Source organism: Strigops habroptila, chromosome 9, assembly GCF_004027225.2.
Source record: "Strigops habroptila isolate Jane chromosome 9, bStrHab1.2.pri, whole genome shotgun sequence".
Taxonomy (NCBI): domain Eukaryota; kingdom Metazoa; phylum Chordata; class Aves; order Psittaciformes; family Psittacidae; genus Strigops; species Strigops habroptila.
Window position 1 is genome coordinate 39,911,709 of NC_044285.2, and position 19,923 is coordinate 39,931,631.

At 37.4% G+C, this 19,923-nt stretch overlaps 1 protein-coding gene across 8 annotated transcripts in view; it reads left to right on the forward strand.

The window, feature by feature from the left end:
- DIAPH2 (diaphanous related formin 2) overlaps nucleotides 1-19,923 on the forward strand; it is a 233,921-nt gene that overhangs the window by 7,458 nt on the left and 206,540 nt on the right. For 4 of the 8 annotated variants that reach the window (XM_030498240.1, XM_030498235.1, XM_030498243.1 and 1 more), the window contains exons 2-5: nucleotides 10,121-10,153; nucleotides 12,479-12,655; nucleotides 14,078-14,182; nucleotides 18,428-18,448. In XM_030498240.1, coding sequence (XP_030354100.1) covers nucleotides 10,121-10,153; nucleotides 12,479-12,655; nucleotides 14,078-14,182; nucleotides 18,428-18,448 — 336 coding nt within the window. Of the gene's footprint in view, nucleotides 1-4,202; nucleotides 4,309-10,120; nucleotides 10,154-12,478; nucleotides 12,656-14,077; nucleotides 14,183-18,427; nucleotides 18,449-19,923 lie in introns of all 8 variants that reach the window. The other 4 variants (XM_030498242.1, XM_030498237.1, XM_030498239.1 and 1 more) reach the window with 4 other exon arrangements.

A 19,923-nucleotide genomic window follows, 5' to 3' on the forward strand; every position in this document is an offset into this window, starting at 1 on the left:
AGTGTGTTTAAACTTGTTCTGAAAGTCTTGAATGTAAGTGTAAAAGTCACCAGCTGATTAAAAAAAACCTAATTGGAAAGAATCCTGCCTTCTATTCCTGCATGATTTGTGTGTGTGTATACATATTTATTGTTTTAACACACATAGTTTTGCAGCTTTCCTAATAGTGGTGGGAATATGAAGTTATCTGTTTATAACAAAAGCAAATTAGAGTATTTATGTGGGAATAAGTCCAGGAGAACTTGCTTGAGCAATGTAAAGCTTTCAGAGCAGCGTTTCCTAGTAGTTTAGAACAAATTTCTGTATAAGAAAGTTAAGTTTGGGACTGTGGGGGCACAGTACTGTAGAATCTCAGTTGTGGGACTGTAGCTGTACAGCAGCAACTGTCACTTCAGGTTATACAGGCCAAGGGAATTGCAGCAAATGCACTGGTGGATGCAGGTTGGCTTGAAGGTACACACACAGGCCCATTTCCCTGTTCTGTTTTCTTTTGTTCAGGTATTAGCTAGTCAAAGGTTAATAACTTTGTCCTGTAGACAGACCACTGACCTTATGTTCATGAGGATAACTTCTTGTCACAACTAGTGACAACTAGTTAACAGTGGTGCTGTATTCATGTTGGTCTCTCAGGGATGGTTGAACAAGACAAAACAAGTACTTTTGTCAGGGAAAATGTTAGTTCTGCAATCTATCATTCTTTGTTAATATGGTAAGAGCTAGTGGGGGTTGTTAGAATGTGACTTTTAAAGATACCTCTGTGTGTGTGTGTTTGTTTTTCAAATGAGTATAGCTTTGTAAGGAACAAATACCAAACCAACTTGAGATGAATTAGATTCTAGACTCCTAACAACAGATGCAAGTAGTTAGTTCCTGTGCATTATAAAGTTTCCTGCTTTCCTGTCTACTTTTGTGTTTTTCATATTTTCCCTCTGTGACTTATTTTTATACCTGTATTGAAGTAAGTTCTAAAATACTGTGGCTTCATAATGGAACTGTGCTGGATATTTGCCTTTGTAATTGTGTGAGTGCATGAGTAGATGAGAACTGGACAGTTCTTAGTAGTTGAAAGAGTTACATGCAGTGTTCCAGTTCCATTAGAACACTTTACTTTCTTGCATAAAGAAGAAAAAAGATGACAGCACGCCAGGCTAAGCCTATGCACTGATGCCATATACATTTCAATTTTTGCACCAGCCAGATTTAGAGGGTATATTGAAGACAAAAGGTTTAAATAGAAACTCTGAAACTCCAAGGGTACACCCGTGTCAAGGTAAAAAGGTAAAAAAGTTAGCACATGAACTCAGATTAAGTGAGATCCTTCAGTCTGCGGCTGTCCCTCTTTGAAAGGCATGCAGTAGCATTTTGGTCTAATTCTGTATACACTGAAGTACAATTTACATAAGAACTGTTTTCATAATCGTTGCAAGCCTTTGCTTATGAAAGCCACTCACAGGTTGAGTGTGCTAAGGAATATGACAGATTAGTAGAAGGTAATTGATAACCAGACTTGAGACAGAATTTGCAACCAAAGCTTCAACACTGAAGCACCTAGTAACTGATTTTATCCTGACTTTGGTGTCAATACAGTGCTTTGTTTCTGCTGCTGCTGCCAGTCTGAATTCCCATAAAAATAGATTCTGGCTTTTTTTTTTTTTTTCCTTTTTTTTTGGTTTTACTACATAGTGGGGGGAGCTGCTGCTCCCAGGCAATCCGCTTTATTGGAACTGCTTCAGTTCCTCCTTTTGACTTCTCTGTAGCAAGTGGATATTCCATTTGTTTATTCTCATCAACAGAAAGAGTAAGATGAGGAAACTCGTTTTGATTCAGCACACAATTTCTTGGCTCAGTTAGAAAGGTACAAGGGAATGTCTGCTGCAGTCTCTCCAATCTTTACAATTCTCTATTCTCTACTCTTCTACTGTCTTCCAGCAGTGCAGTTTAATATTCATTCTCCGGTTTATTTACAGCTTGATGGGCACATTTCCAAACTAGAAAGGTAGGGAGTACAGCAGTAGGCTTTGGTGGAATTTCCATCTCTAAATTGAACTTTGGGTTCAAGACAAAGCTTGGGTTGATAAGACAGGCTTCCTAAATCCATTAAGGTTAGTTCACAGTATTCTGTGATTCAGACTGATTCCTGACTTACTTAGGAGATAAGCAGTAATCCCATCAGTTAACATTTTACATTTGAAAACAATTGTTTTGTGAGTTTATGGGAAAACCTTTATAAAGGTTTCATGTAGGTGTTCAGGGGTAACCTAAGCATGTACCATCAATATTGTGATAAATGATCTTTTTGGCTTATTTTCTCCTTTAGCAGAAGGTAACAGATTTTCTGCAACCTGTTACAAGCACCTGTAATCCTCCTGAATTCCTGCTACTTCTTCACAGGGAATCTCAACTGTACTGAAGTCAAATGATACTATTGACCTCATCGTTATTATGTACCATATAATTCCTCTCTATTCACATGCTGCTTCATTTCCTACTTCCCTGAAGGACAAATCCTCTTCTCGGGAAGCTGTTATAAACAGGAAAGAATAGGAAAAGGAACAGAAAGCCCTTGTGTATATCACAGCTGCTATACATTCAGTTTAACCCAATATGCTTTGACTGTTGAGTTAAATTTTGTTCTGTGCTCACAGAAATTACTCAACTTAGAATTTCTGTTCTTCAAGGAAAAGCCCAAGTTCCTCACTATGGCAGCAGCACTGCTCATTTTCCCCAGTTTTAGTATCACATCATTTATTATGAGGGGAGAAAAAAGTAACTTTACCATCAACTTTTTTTTCTAATGTAGGGATCAAATACTGCTCTGATAAAATACTTGTTCTTTGCTGGGAAGTCTGCGTCTTGGAAGACAGACAACATTATTCTAAGAAGTTGTTGACGTGATCCCTGTGACCATATGTTCCAAGACTGCTGGGTACAGACAAAATGAATAATGTTCACAAGTAATTCCTGCTTCGTTGGCTCAGTGCATCCCTTCCACTGCCAGTTCCTTTGTGGGCTGTGTTTTGGTTGGTTGGATTTTGTGGGATTTTCTTACTATTTGAAAAAGAACCCAAACAAAGCAAATACACACATCCTCACTTCCTCAAAGTCTGTCAAAAGTAAAATACTCACAAGTAGATTTTCTCAAATCAGTTTCTCAATGCAGTTTCTGCTTGGTTTTTTGGAATGATTTGAAAAGAACTTTCTTGCTGTCAAGTTAACTGGTCATTGCCCATCTTGAAGGAAAATCGTAGGTTTCCACAAAAGGCTAATCCCAAGTTCAAAGCATATAGTTGCAGTTAAAAGAACTGCATGTCTATAAAAGTGTAAAAACAAAGACTGCGCCTCAGTGAGGGTGAAGGGGAACCTTGTCAACATGAAAAAGGTGTTTCTCTTTAGAAAGTGAGGTATAAAAGGAGGAGGCCTGTTCTCACTACCCTTAATTGACCAAACTCAGTGGCTTTGTAATAGCTTTCACTTGGTCTGAGCAGCTCCACAGCATGTCTGAATGAAGAGATCAGCCACTTGCACTCGGGACCACCCAGAACAAGGGAGGAAGATGGACAGCAATTTCATGCACAACAAATATTGTTGTGTAGCGAAACTGGCTTCGTTCTGCCGCTGCATTGACAGCAAAGGGCTCAAAGCCACTGCTTGGATCTCAACATAAAATAGAGATGAAGTCTACACTTACTATATCAACAATTGTTTTAACATGGTTTTTCCAGTTTAACTGTTGCAGAATGTTTCAAAAGCACTTCACTATAATACTACACCAATAAAGCAAAAGCCAAGCTCCCTAAAACCTCAAACAACTGCATTTTTGAAACACAAACAGCGGAGATACAGGGCTGAGTATGGTACTGACAATCATGCTTGGCAGAAAAGCAGCAGGCATGCAACCAGGGCAGTAAGCATCTAACCCATCCATTTACTGCTTTTGGAGCTGTTCTGTGTTCATTTTTAATTAAGTCCCGGAAGCTGGCCCAATGACTATTCAAGTGACCAGTTTAGGAAGTGATCTCAGTCTATTTTCCGAGGAAAAACCACTTGGTAATTTTCTTCCAAACCAACTGATTTCCTTACTGTAGGTGCAGTAAGCAGAATATGCTGATACTGACAAGGAATCCTGCCCAGTAGCAGCACAATAGCAACCACTTGGACAGATGGCTTCTTGTCTGATAAAGTGTATCTGGCACTTCTTACAGGCACCAAATATACGCACGGAAAGCAACATGGGTGTATCAAAGGACAAGCGAAATTATTCCAGTGCACTTCTAATCTACTAGCATTTTACTAAAGGAAGCTTAGGAGGTGCAGATTTTGACATGTGCTTTCTTATCAAGCAAACCATGAAATGTAATTGGCACTCAACTTACCAAATCTTATTCTTTTTAACATAAGAAAGACCATTAAAGTATCCATTACCAAGATTATGAAAGTGAAATTATTTAAGCCCAAAATAAATGTGATGCTAGTCTGCAGATGACCCCAAAAAATAAAATGTATATGGCAGCAGCGTATATGCTTAGCCTTATGATTCAGGTACATGAACAACTCCATATTTATTTTACCCATTTAGACTGCTGACAATTGGTGCAGTCCCATATGCTGCATTTGGATTGTGAATAATGACTTCTTTATGCAAATTCTTACCTGTTGTAGTGCAACTGAGGCACTGCATGTAAAATGTGACGTCTTCCTGGAGGTACCTGTAGTTCCTATGCAGAAACTTCATATCTCTTTCTGTTGCTCCACTTATTTTATAGACATTTGCTAGACTGCCCAGGATCCTTAAAGTTGAAAATCCTTAATTACATCTTTATGGGCCTTAAGGATGTAGCCATAGAGTTTTGTACCTACTTATGTGAGTTGTGGTTGTTGGGTTTGGGTTGTGGGTTGGTTGTTCATTTTTTTTTTTGAGATTTGTCCTATAAAATCTGCTGTTGGTTAACATTTATGCAATGCCACATGCAATTCTAAATTAAGTACTAAAACCTAGTTTTAGTACTAGAATTTTGGAATAAAAAGCTTCAAGCTAAAATAAAAGGTCTTAAATTTCGGTTGTAAGGGCAGGTTTTGCCATGTCTCTTAAGTGTTAATTAGCTAAACATTTCTTAAAACATTAAACCTGCATATTGAGCCTAGTAAGCTAGTACACCCTTCCTAAAAGCCCTATTGCAGTGCTTGCTTGTTGTGAAATTGATGAATGGAAGTATGACTTGTCTCTTTCAGAAGTCTGGTTTGTAGAACTTCTAACTAGCAAGTTGTTGTTTGATAGTTTTAAGTGAGGAATTCAAAAGCTATAGAGCATCCTGGAGATGTTCATTCATCTGTACTGAAAAACATGCTATACTGTCACAATACATCTTTCCAAGACGCTCAAAAGAAAAACCTGTCTTGTATGATCACTAGATATCAAAATAAGAAACAGATCCTGACTATACCAAGTGCTGTATGAAGAACTTGCCAGTTATGTATCAGAACTCTTACAAACTCTGCTGATCCTGTGCTGCTTTAGTGATGATAACTTACCTGATATGGTTAGTGCAAGTTAGACTTGATGGAAAACGTTTGGACTCTAGCAGTAGAAAATGGAAAATGCCAAAGCTTGCTTTATTTGCCGCTGCAGTGGCTAATGTGAAAACCACTTCTTCTAATAGGCTTTCTCAAATAGTTTGTTTCTACAGAAGTCTAATCTGATCGGGCTGTCCTGGTGCCACCCTTGCCCTTTATTCTCACAACCAGCATTTTTGTTGGTTTAGGCTGACTTGGGGCTGCAGCTTTTGGAAGAAGCTTTTAATTTTGCTCTGATTTTTAAAGCTTACTTCCAGTTAAACCCAAGAAATTATTGTCTGAAATAAACTGTTCAAAACAGTAATGGCAGTTTGAGATACAAATAAGAAAACCAGGTTAATTGTCTGCCTTGACTCCTTTATAGCTCATTACAAAACTGTTTAATTTGGGGCTATCTAGGTTTGTTTACAGTTATTTTTTTTCCCCCCCAACTTGTGTATTAATTTGCTTTTTGGTAAAAGGTTCTTTGAAGTCTTCTGCAAAAATGCAGAGCAGTCCATTTGCTTTGGGAGTGTGACAGTGTTCTGCTAATCCGACAAAAATGAGGAAGCCATTTCAGTTTCCCTCAACTTCCATTTTAATCAGACCAGGCTGCTGCTCAGGGTGGCTGTGTCCCCCTTGCACAGAGGCACGATGTGGAGGTGGCCTCTTCCCTCACCTCTTGAGGACCAGGCAATGGCATTTGTGAGGGCAAGTGTCCAGTGTGACTCATGTGCCTCTGGCCTTTCTTCCCCTCCCTCCTGTTTGGGAGCAGTGCTGAGGCACTCATCTCCCAGCACTATGGTTAAAGAATTGGTGCCCTCTGCTGTTAATAATCACCAACGTGGGAGACCCTCTGGCTTTATTTACTGTGAGGGGTTGTCAAACTTCTTTTCTTAGTATCACTCATTTCTGGAAGTTCAGTCTCCTGAGGAAAAAAGTAGAGTAATTGAGGAAAACCAGGCACATTCCTGGTTGGGAACGTGGTGGCCATCCTCCAGTCTAACAGCACTGATTCCGTGCTGTCAACATGAATAACTTTCCAGCTTTGTTTTCACAGCCTGGTGTAAGGTGTTCACATGCTCCTCGGTCTCACTTTTTAGAGCCCCAGGGAATGTTTTACCTTCATGTTCAGGTTATAGATTAAGCCTTAGTTAAATTAATTTAAATAATGCTTATTTAAGGAATTTGCAAAGCAAACATCTGCAAAGCAAACAAGAACTTTCCACGTGGTGTCATATAGACCAAATGCAAATGTACGACAATAGTAGGAAAACTATTGGTGTTGCTAACTTGAAGTATCTTTGATGCACAAGATGGATTACAGCACTTGGTATAAGTCCTTTTTGAAAGCATGGTGATGTTCCTTGAAAAAGTTACTATAAAGCCAAAAAAGTTACTATAAAGCAAACACTTTGAGAATTATGTTTTTACTAATCTTACTAGTAATGGCAGGTATACTTTGTCATGGATCAAGGTTTTGAAAGTCCTAAATAAGTCCTAAATGAGTGTGTAGTTCCAGTTTCTGCACATCAGCTGAGGTAACTCAGGTATCTTTTCACAACTTCCGAGGTACCTTTTTACATTTAATTACAAAATTGAGTGTTAACACATGGTTAAATTGTCTAACAGGAATGCTACTCCTTCCCTGTACCGAAGAAAATGATCTTTTTTAACTATTGGTGGACTGGAAAGACTACAGGGCAAAATTTTGTTGTTTAAGTCTTCTAAGTGAAGAACTAAGTAAATCAGTAGGAAATATTTCTTCGGTGTAAGAGTTGATGAAGTTTGTGGTTTGTGTTATTAAAAACTAAGAAAGAGAGATGATATGCTACTTTCTTAAATTGTATGTGTGTTTATACATACAAATATTGGTTTGATATCCCTTATCTGCCAGTGTTTTATCATAAGGATTTGTGCAAAACCTTTGCCTTTGGGCTGCTTCTAAAATCAGGGAGTTAGTGTCTTTATGAAGTTAGGAAAGGCTTGATTTCTTTTCACCTTCTGATGCTCTGGCTGTTTTAGATGGCTGAAAGAATAATGCTAGAGGATTGACTACAAAACCTCTGATATCTTAAACTTCCTCCTGGGGTGGTAAACTACTTTGGATTTATGTTCTTAAATCAGACTGGAAGCATGGTTTCTTTGTTGGTATAAGAGACTGTCAAAATTGTGTGTCAGTTAGAATTGGCAGGTACATAACTGCCTTGCCTCTGCCTCCAGCTACTTGCAGTTTCTCTTCTACCTGTTAAATGTGTTGCTTATCTTGAGTAGCTACTGGCAGTAATGTGAGCATATGCACCATAAAGAGATTTGGGAAGTGTGCTTGAGATGTCTGAAAAAATGCTGTGTGGTATCTTGCTATAGTATTCTGTATTTTGCCCAGAGGAGTTTGAGTGACAACTGCAGTATAAACGTAGAGATGGAGTAGATTATCCTGTTCCAGGTTCTGGGAAAGATTGACAGTACTTAAATGAGAAGGGGGAAAAAAAACCATTTCTAGTACAAGCGACTGCTAAAACAGATGCAGAGTTTAGAACTCCTTGCTTACATAGCTGTCTCTGAGTTGAAGTCATGGTTAGGCTTTACTTCATTTGGACTCCTTCCTCAATAATATCCATTAAAAAGAAAAGTTCTGTTTACAGGAGTAAGGACATCTTCGTTTTGATTTGAAGATTAGAGTATTACTTCATCTTTTAACTCCGTACTAAGTCCAGGTAGTGAAAACACAGGAGAGGTGTAAGGAAGAGGTTTGAGATTTGGCGGTTAGGAAGCTAGAAGGTTGGTGTCAACATCTGGATTAGTAAGAAAAAGGTTTTATTCTGGCTGTATTAACTGGGTCAGGCTGAGGTGGAGATAATTTCTTCACAGCAGCCCATATGGTGCTGTATTCCAGCTCTGTGGCCAAACCAGTGTTGATTAAGCCACCAGTGTTTTAGCTTTTGCTGAACGGTGCTTATCCAGCGTCAAGGCTTAGTGTTTCTTTGTGTCTCCCCCTCAGGTGGATGGGGTAGGCGAGAGGTTAGGGCAGGAGGCAGCTGGGACAGCTGATCCAAACTGGGCAAAGAGATGTTCCATACCACATACCACTCTGCTCAGCAATAAAACCAGGGGTGGTGGGGTGGGGAGGGGAAATTCTTTCCACAGTAGCACTTGCTCAGAGGCTTGGGTAGGTATTGCTCTGCCAGTGGTGAGTGATGAGTGATGGCTGTTGCATCGTTTGTTTCATCTACTCTTTTTTTCCCCCTTTCACTTGTTAAATTCCCCTTAATCTCAACTCATGGGTTTTGGTTTGCTTTTGCACTTTTGATTCTCTGCCTGATCCTGCTGTGAGGGAATGGGCAAGTGGCTGGGTGGGGACTGACCTGCCTGCCAGGGTCAATCCATCACACTGTCCTGGGTACCAGAGTGCTTAAAGTATGAACACATTGCTCCTCCTTCCCACCTTGATGCCTCCTCCACTATTTGTCAAGTCTTCCCAATTTTTTTGTTTCAGAAATGCCATATTGACAACTATAGCCAGAAAGTAGAATTAGGAGCAAGTAAAATGTTGTGTGGTGTCTGTTGAACAGTTAGTTTAGGTTCGTTTCCAGTAACATTAAACTTGTCTGTTGTGTTAAAAACACAGTGGAACGGAATGTTGACTAGAAACACGCTGCTCATTTTGGCTGATGAGAACATAACCAAGGAATCTGAAACCTTGCTGTCCAAGAAAATAGTGTCACTGTTTCCTAACCAGTGACTTGCAGGGTTTGTCATTATGGATCACCTACTCCAGTTTTTCTCATACAGAAACTCAGCAGTTTGTCATGAAGAACTCGGCAGTACTTTTTGTCTTGGATTTCACACCCCCAAAGTGCTAGACCTTAATTACCTATTTGTGACTGCTTGGTGTAAATTGAGCAATGTTTATTCACTAAATGCTTCCTTGATATGATTATTTATATTGGTATGCAATATAGATTGCTTTTCTGGCTGTGAATAAAAGCGTAACAACCATGAGCTTTGTCAGCAGGATTTTAGTGCTGTTAAGTGACAGTGAGAGGGTACAAGGGAGGGAGAGATAGTGACTGGTTTGTGCATCATTAGTACACAGGCTTCAACCACTGCGTCTATAAATTTCCATTACTTGGGTGTTCAGGAGAAGTTGGCGGGAGGCTCAAGAAGCAAGGGCATGGGGAATCCTCCTCAACTCCGAGGAGGATTCAGAAGTGAGAATGTCATAGAGCTATCTGCTGGCTCAGTTTGAAGTCCAGTAGTCCATGTTTGTTTTGGAAAGCTTTCTAAGACAGCTTAGTGCATTTTTATGAAACAGTGGGAGTGCTGGAGCTTACAGGTTTCAGGTTCATGAGTTAAATAGGCAAAAGACAAGGTGAAAGGGGATGCAAGCCTGCTTTTTTGCATAAAATGTAGTAAATTCCATGCTCATTTAGGTGCGGTTTTGTTAGAATACTTAGTGAATCTAAGTCCTTTTTAATGTTAGAATACATGAAATAGAGACCTTATTCTGAAACATTAGGTAATCCTGTCTTTTTTCTTTGATTTGTGTGTGTTGTTTTTTTTTTAATAGAATATTCAAATAAAAACTTTGGCAGATGATGTGGTAAGGTCTTTGTAACATCTTGATTTGCAATGGTAACTCCACTCTGCATGCTAATTTACTCCAAGTGTTGTGGACAATGTAACATGTTCTTACAAGGATATTAAGCATTAGGTTTCAGCAAACTGAGCTACGGTTCCCAGAGATCTTAATTTGTAACTTCAGTTGAAGAGGAGTAATTAATGATACCTATTAGGAGAATGTTGAAACTGTTATTCAACAGTTGAAGTGTTATTTCTTTTGACCTTCTTTTAACAGTAGAGGATCTGCAGTGGTTCTTCAAAGTGGCTTGCCACATGATTCAAGTGGAACCATTTTGGGTAATATGAGAGGGTACTGCATGTCAAACAGCACGTTTGTATTCATTTATAACTGAATACTTTGAAACCTGTTGCGAAGTACCTTTACAGAAACTTATATCAAAATTGATTTCAGTAAAATGAGAAACTTTAATTTTCTATATGTAATAGCTAAACCATGCTGGCCTCTTAGCTAAACATCCCATGTCTGAAATGAAGAAATTGTACCTACGAGTCATGTAGAAGATTCATTTATGGCTTTAAAGTGGTATCACTATTGCAATCTGATTAAACAAATTCATTCAAACAGATTACAGCATGGTGAAATCGATCTTAACTTCTTTTTTTATGACTGCCGAATGGGCATTTTAATGTAAGTGAACAATATAACTGCATTTGATGGATATTGCCTGATTTGGGATGCTGCCTTTCAGGCATTATGTCATTTCTTTGGCCTTTTCAATAGGCCGTGAGCTAATTTTAGTTCCAAAAAATGTCATGTAAACTATTCTAATAAGGAAAAAATGGGATTAAAGTGATACTATTGCCTTGTTAAAAAAGTTAATAGTATCCTTGTAGGGAATGTGTTTCTGTCCACAAATGTAAGACTTAAGAAGAAAACCCAACCCCAACCCCCTCCCCTCAAAACTGCAAACAAAACAAAACAAGAAATACCTGCAAAGAAACTCAAAGGGAATGCAGCTTATTTAGGGACACTTTCCCTTCAAAAATATAAGGTAGTATTACAGGATCTCAAAAAACCCCCTGACATAACAAATCAAGAAAAAGAAACAAAACTACAAAAATAAGAAAGAACCTTTCTTACCCATATTCCACAGCACTTGGTCAAATTTCTCCTCTCCTGGCTGGATTAATCCATAATGAAACCAAGTTTGCTACAAATGAAATATTCCACCGAACTTATCACATCTCACAGAGATTGTTTAATTATAGAAAAGAAAACATTTGGTGTCCGTGTCTTCATAGAGATTGCAATAATTGCTATGATGATACTGGTAGCCCTACATAAGCTGCTGTTAGATGAAAGCACGTCTTCATAAGGCTGTTAGGTGCCTGAAACAAATACACTGGTATTTGTTGATGCAAACAATTGATTTAGAAAAATCACTATACATAAAAGGTTCTCAAAATGAGCATATATGTATAAAGACAGTATTATTAACTAAAAAAATCTGACTCTATTCAGAATAGAGTTATATATTAATAACACAGTAGTAAATGGCCTTATAAGGAAGGTGCTCTTGTTGGTTGTTTCCAATATTAACAAATTAACTGAGTGAGCATGCTTTAAAAACAAAAAGGTGGGGGGTTTGGTATAAGGTATAAGCCAAGTCAGCCTTAACCAGTGAAGCATCACTGCAGACTGTATGACATGCTTTCACTAATGTCTGTTCTGTGTATTTAACTATGGGTGGCTGCTTCTGTGTGGGTAATCCGTTACCTGGCTTTTTAAAATTAAGCACTAATTTCAGGAGTTCGTACTCAAAAACACGTCAAGGAATTGTGAACTATGCTTGGAGCATTAATTCCTTTACAAACTTTATTTTACTTTAGCAGGATTTTTTTATAAGCCTGATGAACTTGTGAGTACCTCCTTCCCAACGCTGGCTTTTTCAGTTGTCCTCCAAAGACTTATAGCTCTTCAGGTGAAGGAACGCTTGGACATTACCTTTGTGGTACCATATTAATTCACTATCAGGATAATTAGGGAGTAGCGTGAGAAGATGAACTCAAGATTTTGCACTGCTAAGAGTTCAACATAGTTGGTATACTTTTGAAACTGTGAGAAATAATTATATCCCTTTTGCATGTGACCTCTCATGAATTTACCTTAAATGTTGTCTAAGAAAAGTAATGTCTGAATGTTAGAGTATTTTTTTACTTACAGTTCAGTTTGAGTTTTAACTCTGCCGCTTGGATTAACTAAAAACGTGTGTGTTACTGCCATGTAATTGGCTGCTTTCCCATATTTCTATTTCTGCTTATTTTTAAATGGATGTCTTTGCAGCGTGACAGAATAACAAGCTTCAGAAAATCAGCGGTGAAAAAAGAGAAACCTCTCATTCAGCATCCTATTGACTCTCAACCTTCTATAAGTGAAATCCCGCTTGCCCAGGCGCTTGTTGATGAGCGTTGCTTGAACTTATCAGAAAAAGAAGTTATGGATCTCTTTGAAAAAATGATGGTAAGATGACATGCTAGATCATTTTATGAGGTTTTATTTGTTTTCATGTTGCAAGTAATTATGTAGTAGTGATTTGCAAATGTCATTTTGGAAGTATTAACTACTTGGGAGGGCATAGCATAGGCCTGATAGACCTGTCTAAATTGGCACATGAACAATTGAGTAACTCTGAATGCTGGTACTATGTATGTTGTAATTACTTGGTCTACTTCTACAGACAAAACAAAGGCAAAAAGCCAAAAATAAAAATCTTGCCTCTTTAAGTGAACCTCTATAGACCTTAGTTGCTGTAGTTAGATACTGCTGTTGAAGGATAGATGTTAATAAACTTAGGTAAATACCTTTGGAAAATAGTAATTTCCATTAGTAAAATGTTAATGTTTAGAAAGCTGGATTTTTGTACAGTTTTGAGTATTTTCTGTCAAGGTTTGTATTCTACTCACAAGCAAGCTTTTCTATTAGTGATACGGAAAGAAACATTCAAAGCAGGTGTGTATCAATTCTGCAGTTCACATTGGTGTTGATACATGCAGTATCGGAAATTGCAATCTTTTGAGTATTGTTAGACATAGTTTCCTGGTTTATTTTTCAACATTGTTAACTTCCATACAGTCACTACGGCCTGAGAACTGTCCTGTTCCATTGTGTAGCTCTATTTTATTCAATGAAGTTGTGAATCTCTTTGGAAAGATTGGATAAGGGTTAATTAATACTTGCTTGATTTGCTTGTTAGATGAAGAGATCAATTTTTAACTTTTCCAAGTAATCTTCGTTGAGGAAGGTAATAGATCTGTCTCCCAGAGACTAAATAATTCTTTGAAAAATCTGGTTTTAGTTGCTAATCCAAAGTTATGTTCACTTTTAATAGGAAGACTAGTCATGACTAGTAATGACTACGTTGTGGTTAATCAGTTGAAACAGGCATATAAAGATTTAATCTAGCAGGCTATTTGAATTTTGAGGTTTGTTTTAAATACATCAGTTGGAACATATTCACATCTATCCCCTGCCACAAGCTAATAATCTAGGTAATAGCAGCCTTGTGATTAGGTAGTGCAGGAACGGTGTCTTGTGATAAGGTTTTATAAAAAACCACAAGAACTTCACAAGGGTTAACACTTAGGTGATCAAGTTGAGGTGTAGAATTTAGGGGTTCATCCTCTAGTTTTATTTCTTGAGCCAAATTTCACCAGTGGTAACTACCCTTGATGCAATTTCAAATCTAAGTCTTGCAAACCATGAACACTTGAAGTGACAGACTAAAATGAGAAAATTGGGTGGCTCAGAAGTATACAAATGCAGATAAGCTGGAAAAAGTGACTTCTGCTTGTTTCAAAATGAGCTCTTTGTAGAAAAAAAGAAGTCTAAACATAGTAAAAAGCATGAAATAGTCTTGATGTTGTGTGGCCTGTTTCCTTACAGGAAGACATGAATCTAAATGAAGAACGGAAAGCTCCTTTAAGAGATAAAGACTTGAGCACAAAACGTGAGATGGTTATCCAGTACATTTCTGCAACTGCCAAATCCGTAAGTAGTCACCTCTCCAAGACATGTGAAAGTAAGGAGCTTAGCTTTGTGACTGTTAGTTTTTCAAGCTTGAAACTTTCCATTTTTTTTGGTCTGGATTTATCTTCTAAGAGCGGTAGGGGAAAAAAAAATAAGTCTGTACTTACTAATACACTTTTAAATGCTTGCAGCTGCATCTGAAGGGTTAGTTTGTATTTCAGTTGTTGGGCAATGTGAAAACGTGATGCTTTCTTGTAAACCACAAGAAATTGCAAATCCAATGATGTAGAGTCATGGATGAAACCAGAGTTCACTTCAGTGGAATTCATCTTACGAATTTTTGATACCAAAAGTTTTTGTAAGGGATAGCATGACTTTATGGTCTAAGCAATGACATATATACCAGATGCACAATTTGCAGTATTAAAACAAGGAATCAAAATATTGCAGGTATTGAAGTCAAGTCAGTATTTTAGCTTAATTAGAGTATGTTGAGCGCTGTAGTTGGCATGAAGACTGCGTTAAATACTATGCTAAGAAATGTTCTGAAGGTAAATAAAATGATTCCTTTAGTGAACGGATGGTCTGAAAGTAACTTTTGAATTATATTTTGAGTAGAAAAAAGTATGTTCAGACCTTGCATCCATGTTGGTCATTCTCTATATTTAAGTTGATTGATTAACCCTTAGTGTATGGATCCTTCATGCAGAATTTCTGAAGTCTGTTTCGGGGTGCCCAAAGTGTAAGAGAATGATGAGATGTCCCAACATTTGGGGTTGAGAAGTACAATTTCAAGACCTGCAGTTTATCTTCTGCAGTGGGACTATTGGTACTAATTAGTTATAAAATACATCAGTGATGTTTTTTTGTGTTACAAATTGGCTATGGGAAATATAGTTCTTATTGTGTAAAGGGAGAATTTGCCACAGAAATTCATGCATGTTGGATAAAACATACTTATATGTTTGTTGTGATTTTCCTAGAAATAGGCTTTGTCCTGATTTGTGCCACTATTTGTTCTATAAATAATTCTAAAGCAGCTAGTGGTGAATTCTGAGGTATGTATTGCAGTATTGGGGAGAAAGTGTGTGTGTGGGTAGCTTTGTGTATCCAAGGGGCAGTAGTATGCTTCAGGTGATAAAATTTGGTATGAGCATAGTTCTTCAATAAAATTAGGTAATGCACATGATTTTATTTGAAAATCAGGATGAATCTCATCTTTTTTTTCCCCACACCTAAGTTATTGTGTGCAATAAAAGATTACTGGAAATGAAGAATGTGTGTGGAATAATTGTTCAAATGCATTATGGCAGCACTGCTAGCAGTTCTGCAGAGCTGAGTCTGAGTGCTACATACAGAATAGCATTAAATAATAATCTGTTTCTTAGTGAAATAACTGGCAAATAAGATTATGTTGGTGTCTGCCTAATAATCTGTAGCCATGGACTCCAAGCACTACAGTTGACTTGTCTTAGTTGAACCTTTAAAATAAGCTCCGCAGAGTTAAGTTTCAAACAATTAAAACTAAAATGACATGCAATTATTAAATGCAAATTCTTTTCATTAAACATTATAAAATGAAGAGAGGAAAACCTTGCATTATAATGTGAAAATGATGATCTGTATTTGAAAGGAGTGATGTTTCTGCATGAGTTCATCTTAAACAAAATCCACAGTCCTTTATTCTGTCCTGGCAGGAGGCCAGTGCTTAAAGTCTGCTCTAACTAAACATGCAAGTTATTGGAGAATTACTCAAGCTTATGAAGTGAATATTATGAAATTTGCTGTTAATATACTTTGCCTACACGGTCTTTGGGAACTATTGATTATGTGTTGTAAGGTTTTTGGTCTTCACTTGATCAACGACAGATTTTAGATCTTTCTTAGTAAGCAAAAAATATTGAAGCAGTAGAAACTTGCACAATGGAAGCACTTGCAACCCTTTCCCAAAAACTAGCTGGACGATGGTGATCTCTTATGTATACTGATATTGAAATGTAGCTGCCTCAAGTACCATAACTTCATAGCTGAATAAGGAGAGCATGGCTGCCATTGCATGTCTAAATGCTGACAACTTTAACAGATTGCATTACTGCCACTGTATGTGCTGCAGCATGAGAAACTTAACAGAGCTGCAGATATGTTGCCAAAATGTACTAACAATTACAGAAAATAATTAAAAATCATCCCAAAATGTCCTCATACATGCATGTGTGCTTTGAACCGAAGTCAGTGCCAGTATGGATGTTTGATCCATATGCAATATGTTTTCTGTAATGGAAAAAGGGCTACGATGGAAGTTTGTGTGCTTCAGGAAGTCCTTCTTGCAATTGAATCGCGGCATTTGAATGGAGCAATTGAAGGTTTTTCAGAAACATAAGTGACCTTTCTGTAGTGCGTTACTCTAATTTAGCTTTTAAATAGCTATCATCTTAACTGATCTAAAAAGTACAAAAAGCAGAGCTCAATTGTAAAATGTTGATGGGGAACTTAAAGCAAATCCTAATTTTCACTGTTAATTTTGAGCCCTAACCAGTTTTTACTGCATCATGAATTGTCAAACTTTCTTTTCTTCAGGCCTCCTTCAGGCTTGTCTTCCATGAAAATGCTGATCGCATTCAAAATGATCCTTCTTACAATTTTCTACCTTTTTCTTTGGTCACAGATAACTGTTCATCTGTCTTCCTTTTTTTTTTTAATACTGAAAATACTTGGGCTTTTTCTTCTGCTTAGAGCTCACGAAACACACTTAACACTTGATGCGACTTTTCTTCCAGTTGACATTTGTTTTCGTTAGGCTTTTGAGCTCTGTCCGCTCATTTGAACATCGCTCACTTGCTGATGTCATCTTAACCAAATGATTTTTAAATTTGGTGCTTCATTTTCTCTGCCTTGTGTGCCATCTGCAGCATGTTGACCATGCTTTTCTGAAAAACCTACTGTCTTCGGAGTTCTGAGGGACAAAGAAACCTTGGTTTTCAATGGATGAAAAAAAGCTTTCTTTTTCCTTGCAAGGAGGAAGCATAGAACCTAACAGCTAGATGCTTTCATGTGAAGTGGTTATCTGTGCTTCTGATTACTTCTCTCACTCAAAGAGAAAGATTGTTGCCTATGGAAATTATGCTTAGGAAATGGTGAAAGCTCAGAATTCTGTTTCATAATTGAACTTGGTGACAACTCATGCCAGAGATTGTCTGGTGATGATAGTCCATCTTGTGCTTCTTGAGGAAGCTTCATCAGGAATGGGAGAGAAGAGGTGATTGTGAAAGACTTGCAGGGTCTTCTGTCTTGTGAAAGACTTCGTAAAAGAGTAATGGAAGAGATAAGTGTGGAATATGAAGCAGGTGGAGGCTGAACAGATACAATCAAATTGAGATCTCTGAACAAAATCATAATGTCTCAGGCCCTGTGTCAGATAAAAGTGGTTATTCAATAAAGTGGCTGCCATGAGGTTGCAGCAAAGGGCTGACAAGGAAAAACCTACAATATTTCAGCAGATGTCTGTAGTGCTGGTGTTCACAGGAATATGGTCATTTGTGCAGAGTTGATAGAACAGGGCAGAGATGTGCTGCCTTTCTGCAGAGATTCTTCTGTTTAAAGTCAGCTTCTTGTTCATGAATATGCAGAGATGCTGTTCCACGGTAAAAAGGAGATGTCATTCTGGAAATCACTGCTTAATTATCCATGTAATTAAAAGCATCCATACTGAGCAGTTGAAGAAAAATGCCATATGAGCTTTCATGAAATGCAAGTTAGATTTATAACTGTAGGCTATGGTTTTGATGATGAAAACTTAATTAAATTCAGTGATGACATCATCTGAATAGATCAAAAGCTCCATAATAATGAAGTTGTTCTATGTACAAGGAAGTCAGCACGCCATTTGTTTTTTCTCAGTGTCATATAGAAAATATCTGACTGGATAATTTTAGCAAACTGGCATATCTATTAATCTTCCAGGATGTAGATGTCAAGTCAGGTGTTTAGTTATTTGTTTGTAAATGTGTAAAATGCTGATGATTGAGCAGCAGAACATAAGAATTTCAAATGATTTCTCCTCCAGTAGAACTATTGTTTTCCTGTTGAGAAGCTGTAACTCTTAAACAGTTTGATAAAGTAATAAAAGAATGTAACTACTACTACTAATGATTAAACACTGAAAAATTGTGTGATGCTACATCCTACTAAGTACTTTGCTGTGTTTATTTATATATTATTATTATCTTTTTTACACAATAACCTCTCTTGGCTGACCACTGCATGCAGATAGTCGGAAGTAAAGTTCCGGTGAGTATGAACATGATAGTTTTGTTTCTTCTTATAAATACACTTCAATTTTTAGAGATTAGGCTGCAATATTTTGGACTTTGATTTAATTATCAGTGGGCACGGGTTCAAACTGAAACAGGGGAAGTTCAGGTTAGACATAAGGAAAAAGTTCTTTACTGTGAAGGTGGTGAGGCACTCGAACAGGTTGCCCAAAGAAGCGGTAAATGCCCCATCCCTGGCAGTTCAAGGTCAGGTTGGATGGAGTGTTGGGTGACATGCTCTAGCGTGAGGTGTCCCTGCCCATGGCAGGGGGGGTTGGAACTAGATGATCTTAAGGTCCTTTCCAACCCAAACCATTCTATGATTCTATAGCTGAGTCCTTGTTCTATCAAAAAAACTATCAGCTGCATTAGTCATGTTTATCTTACCAGCATAAGATCATTGACTGCACTTTTGAGGGATCTGTTGCTATGTTTTCAGGCATCTATTTCCAATTTCTTGAGACTCACTGGGAACTCATGTGTTCACTGTGAGCCAATAATTTAGGCTAACTTGCTTTTAATTGAAGGCAATCACTCGAGACTTTAAATTTACAGTATTTGGCTTACTCAGTCATGTTTAGATGTGTACTTTTTTTATGTCCCAAGTGTTAGTATTCATAGTTTGTCATGGAAATGTCAGCAGCTGTGTATCGGTGTGAGACTAAGATTAATATAGAGGATTCAGAAGAGCAATTAATAAGCGTAAGATGAGATCACCACAGCATAACTTTTATTAAGTGCTCAGCTACATTTTACATTGTCATGATTAAATTTAGTGATTTTTTGTTTTGAATAAGTATTTGGGACTTGATTTGTTGTGCTGAATTCAGCAAATTTTTGTTTCCTGGAAAAAGGATTTTAATTACATACATATTTTATGTATTAAATATGTATTAAAAGAGAATAATTACAGACATATTTTAAATGATGGCTGAAAGCAAAGATGTTCTTTTTAATTATAGATGGGCTTTATTGTTAATTGCAGCCAAAACAGGCTTTTCAGGTACTGCAAGGTTTTCCACAGATGACATGCAGTACTTAGATTTTTTTTGTAGTAAAAGTAATAAAGAACAACCTATGACTGAAAACTGTCTCATCATTACCTCAGCTCTACTTAAATATATAAGGACATAGCATGTAGACATAAAGAAATTGCCGTTGGGTTTGTTTTATTCAGAGTAGTCTTTAAACAGACTTTTCTGTCTGTATTCACCAATACTTTCGAGTTTTGTACGCAGTACTGGTTCTTCTGCTGATTAAGAAAATATGTAAGCATAATGAAGGTATTTAAAGATATTTGATTTTTGAGGGGACAAATCAGTAATTCTCCAGTGCAGTAAAACCAGTTTCAAATAATTCCTACTGCCATGTAATTTCCTTATGACATGAATTAGCCTGAACAGCTGCTGTGTGAGAGATGATTTTATAAAGCAAACTGGTGTATGCAGAACG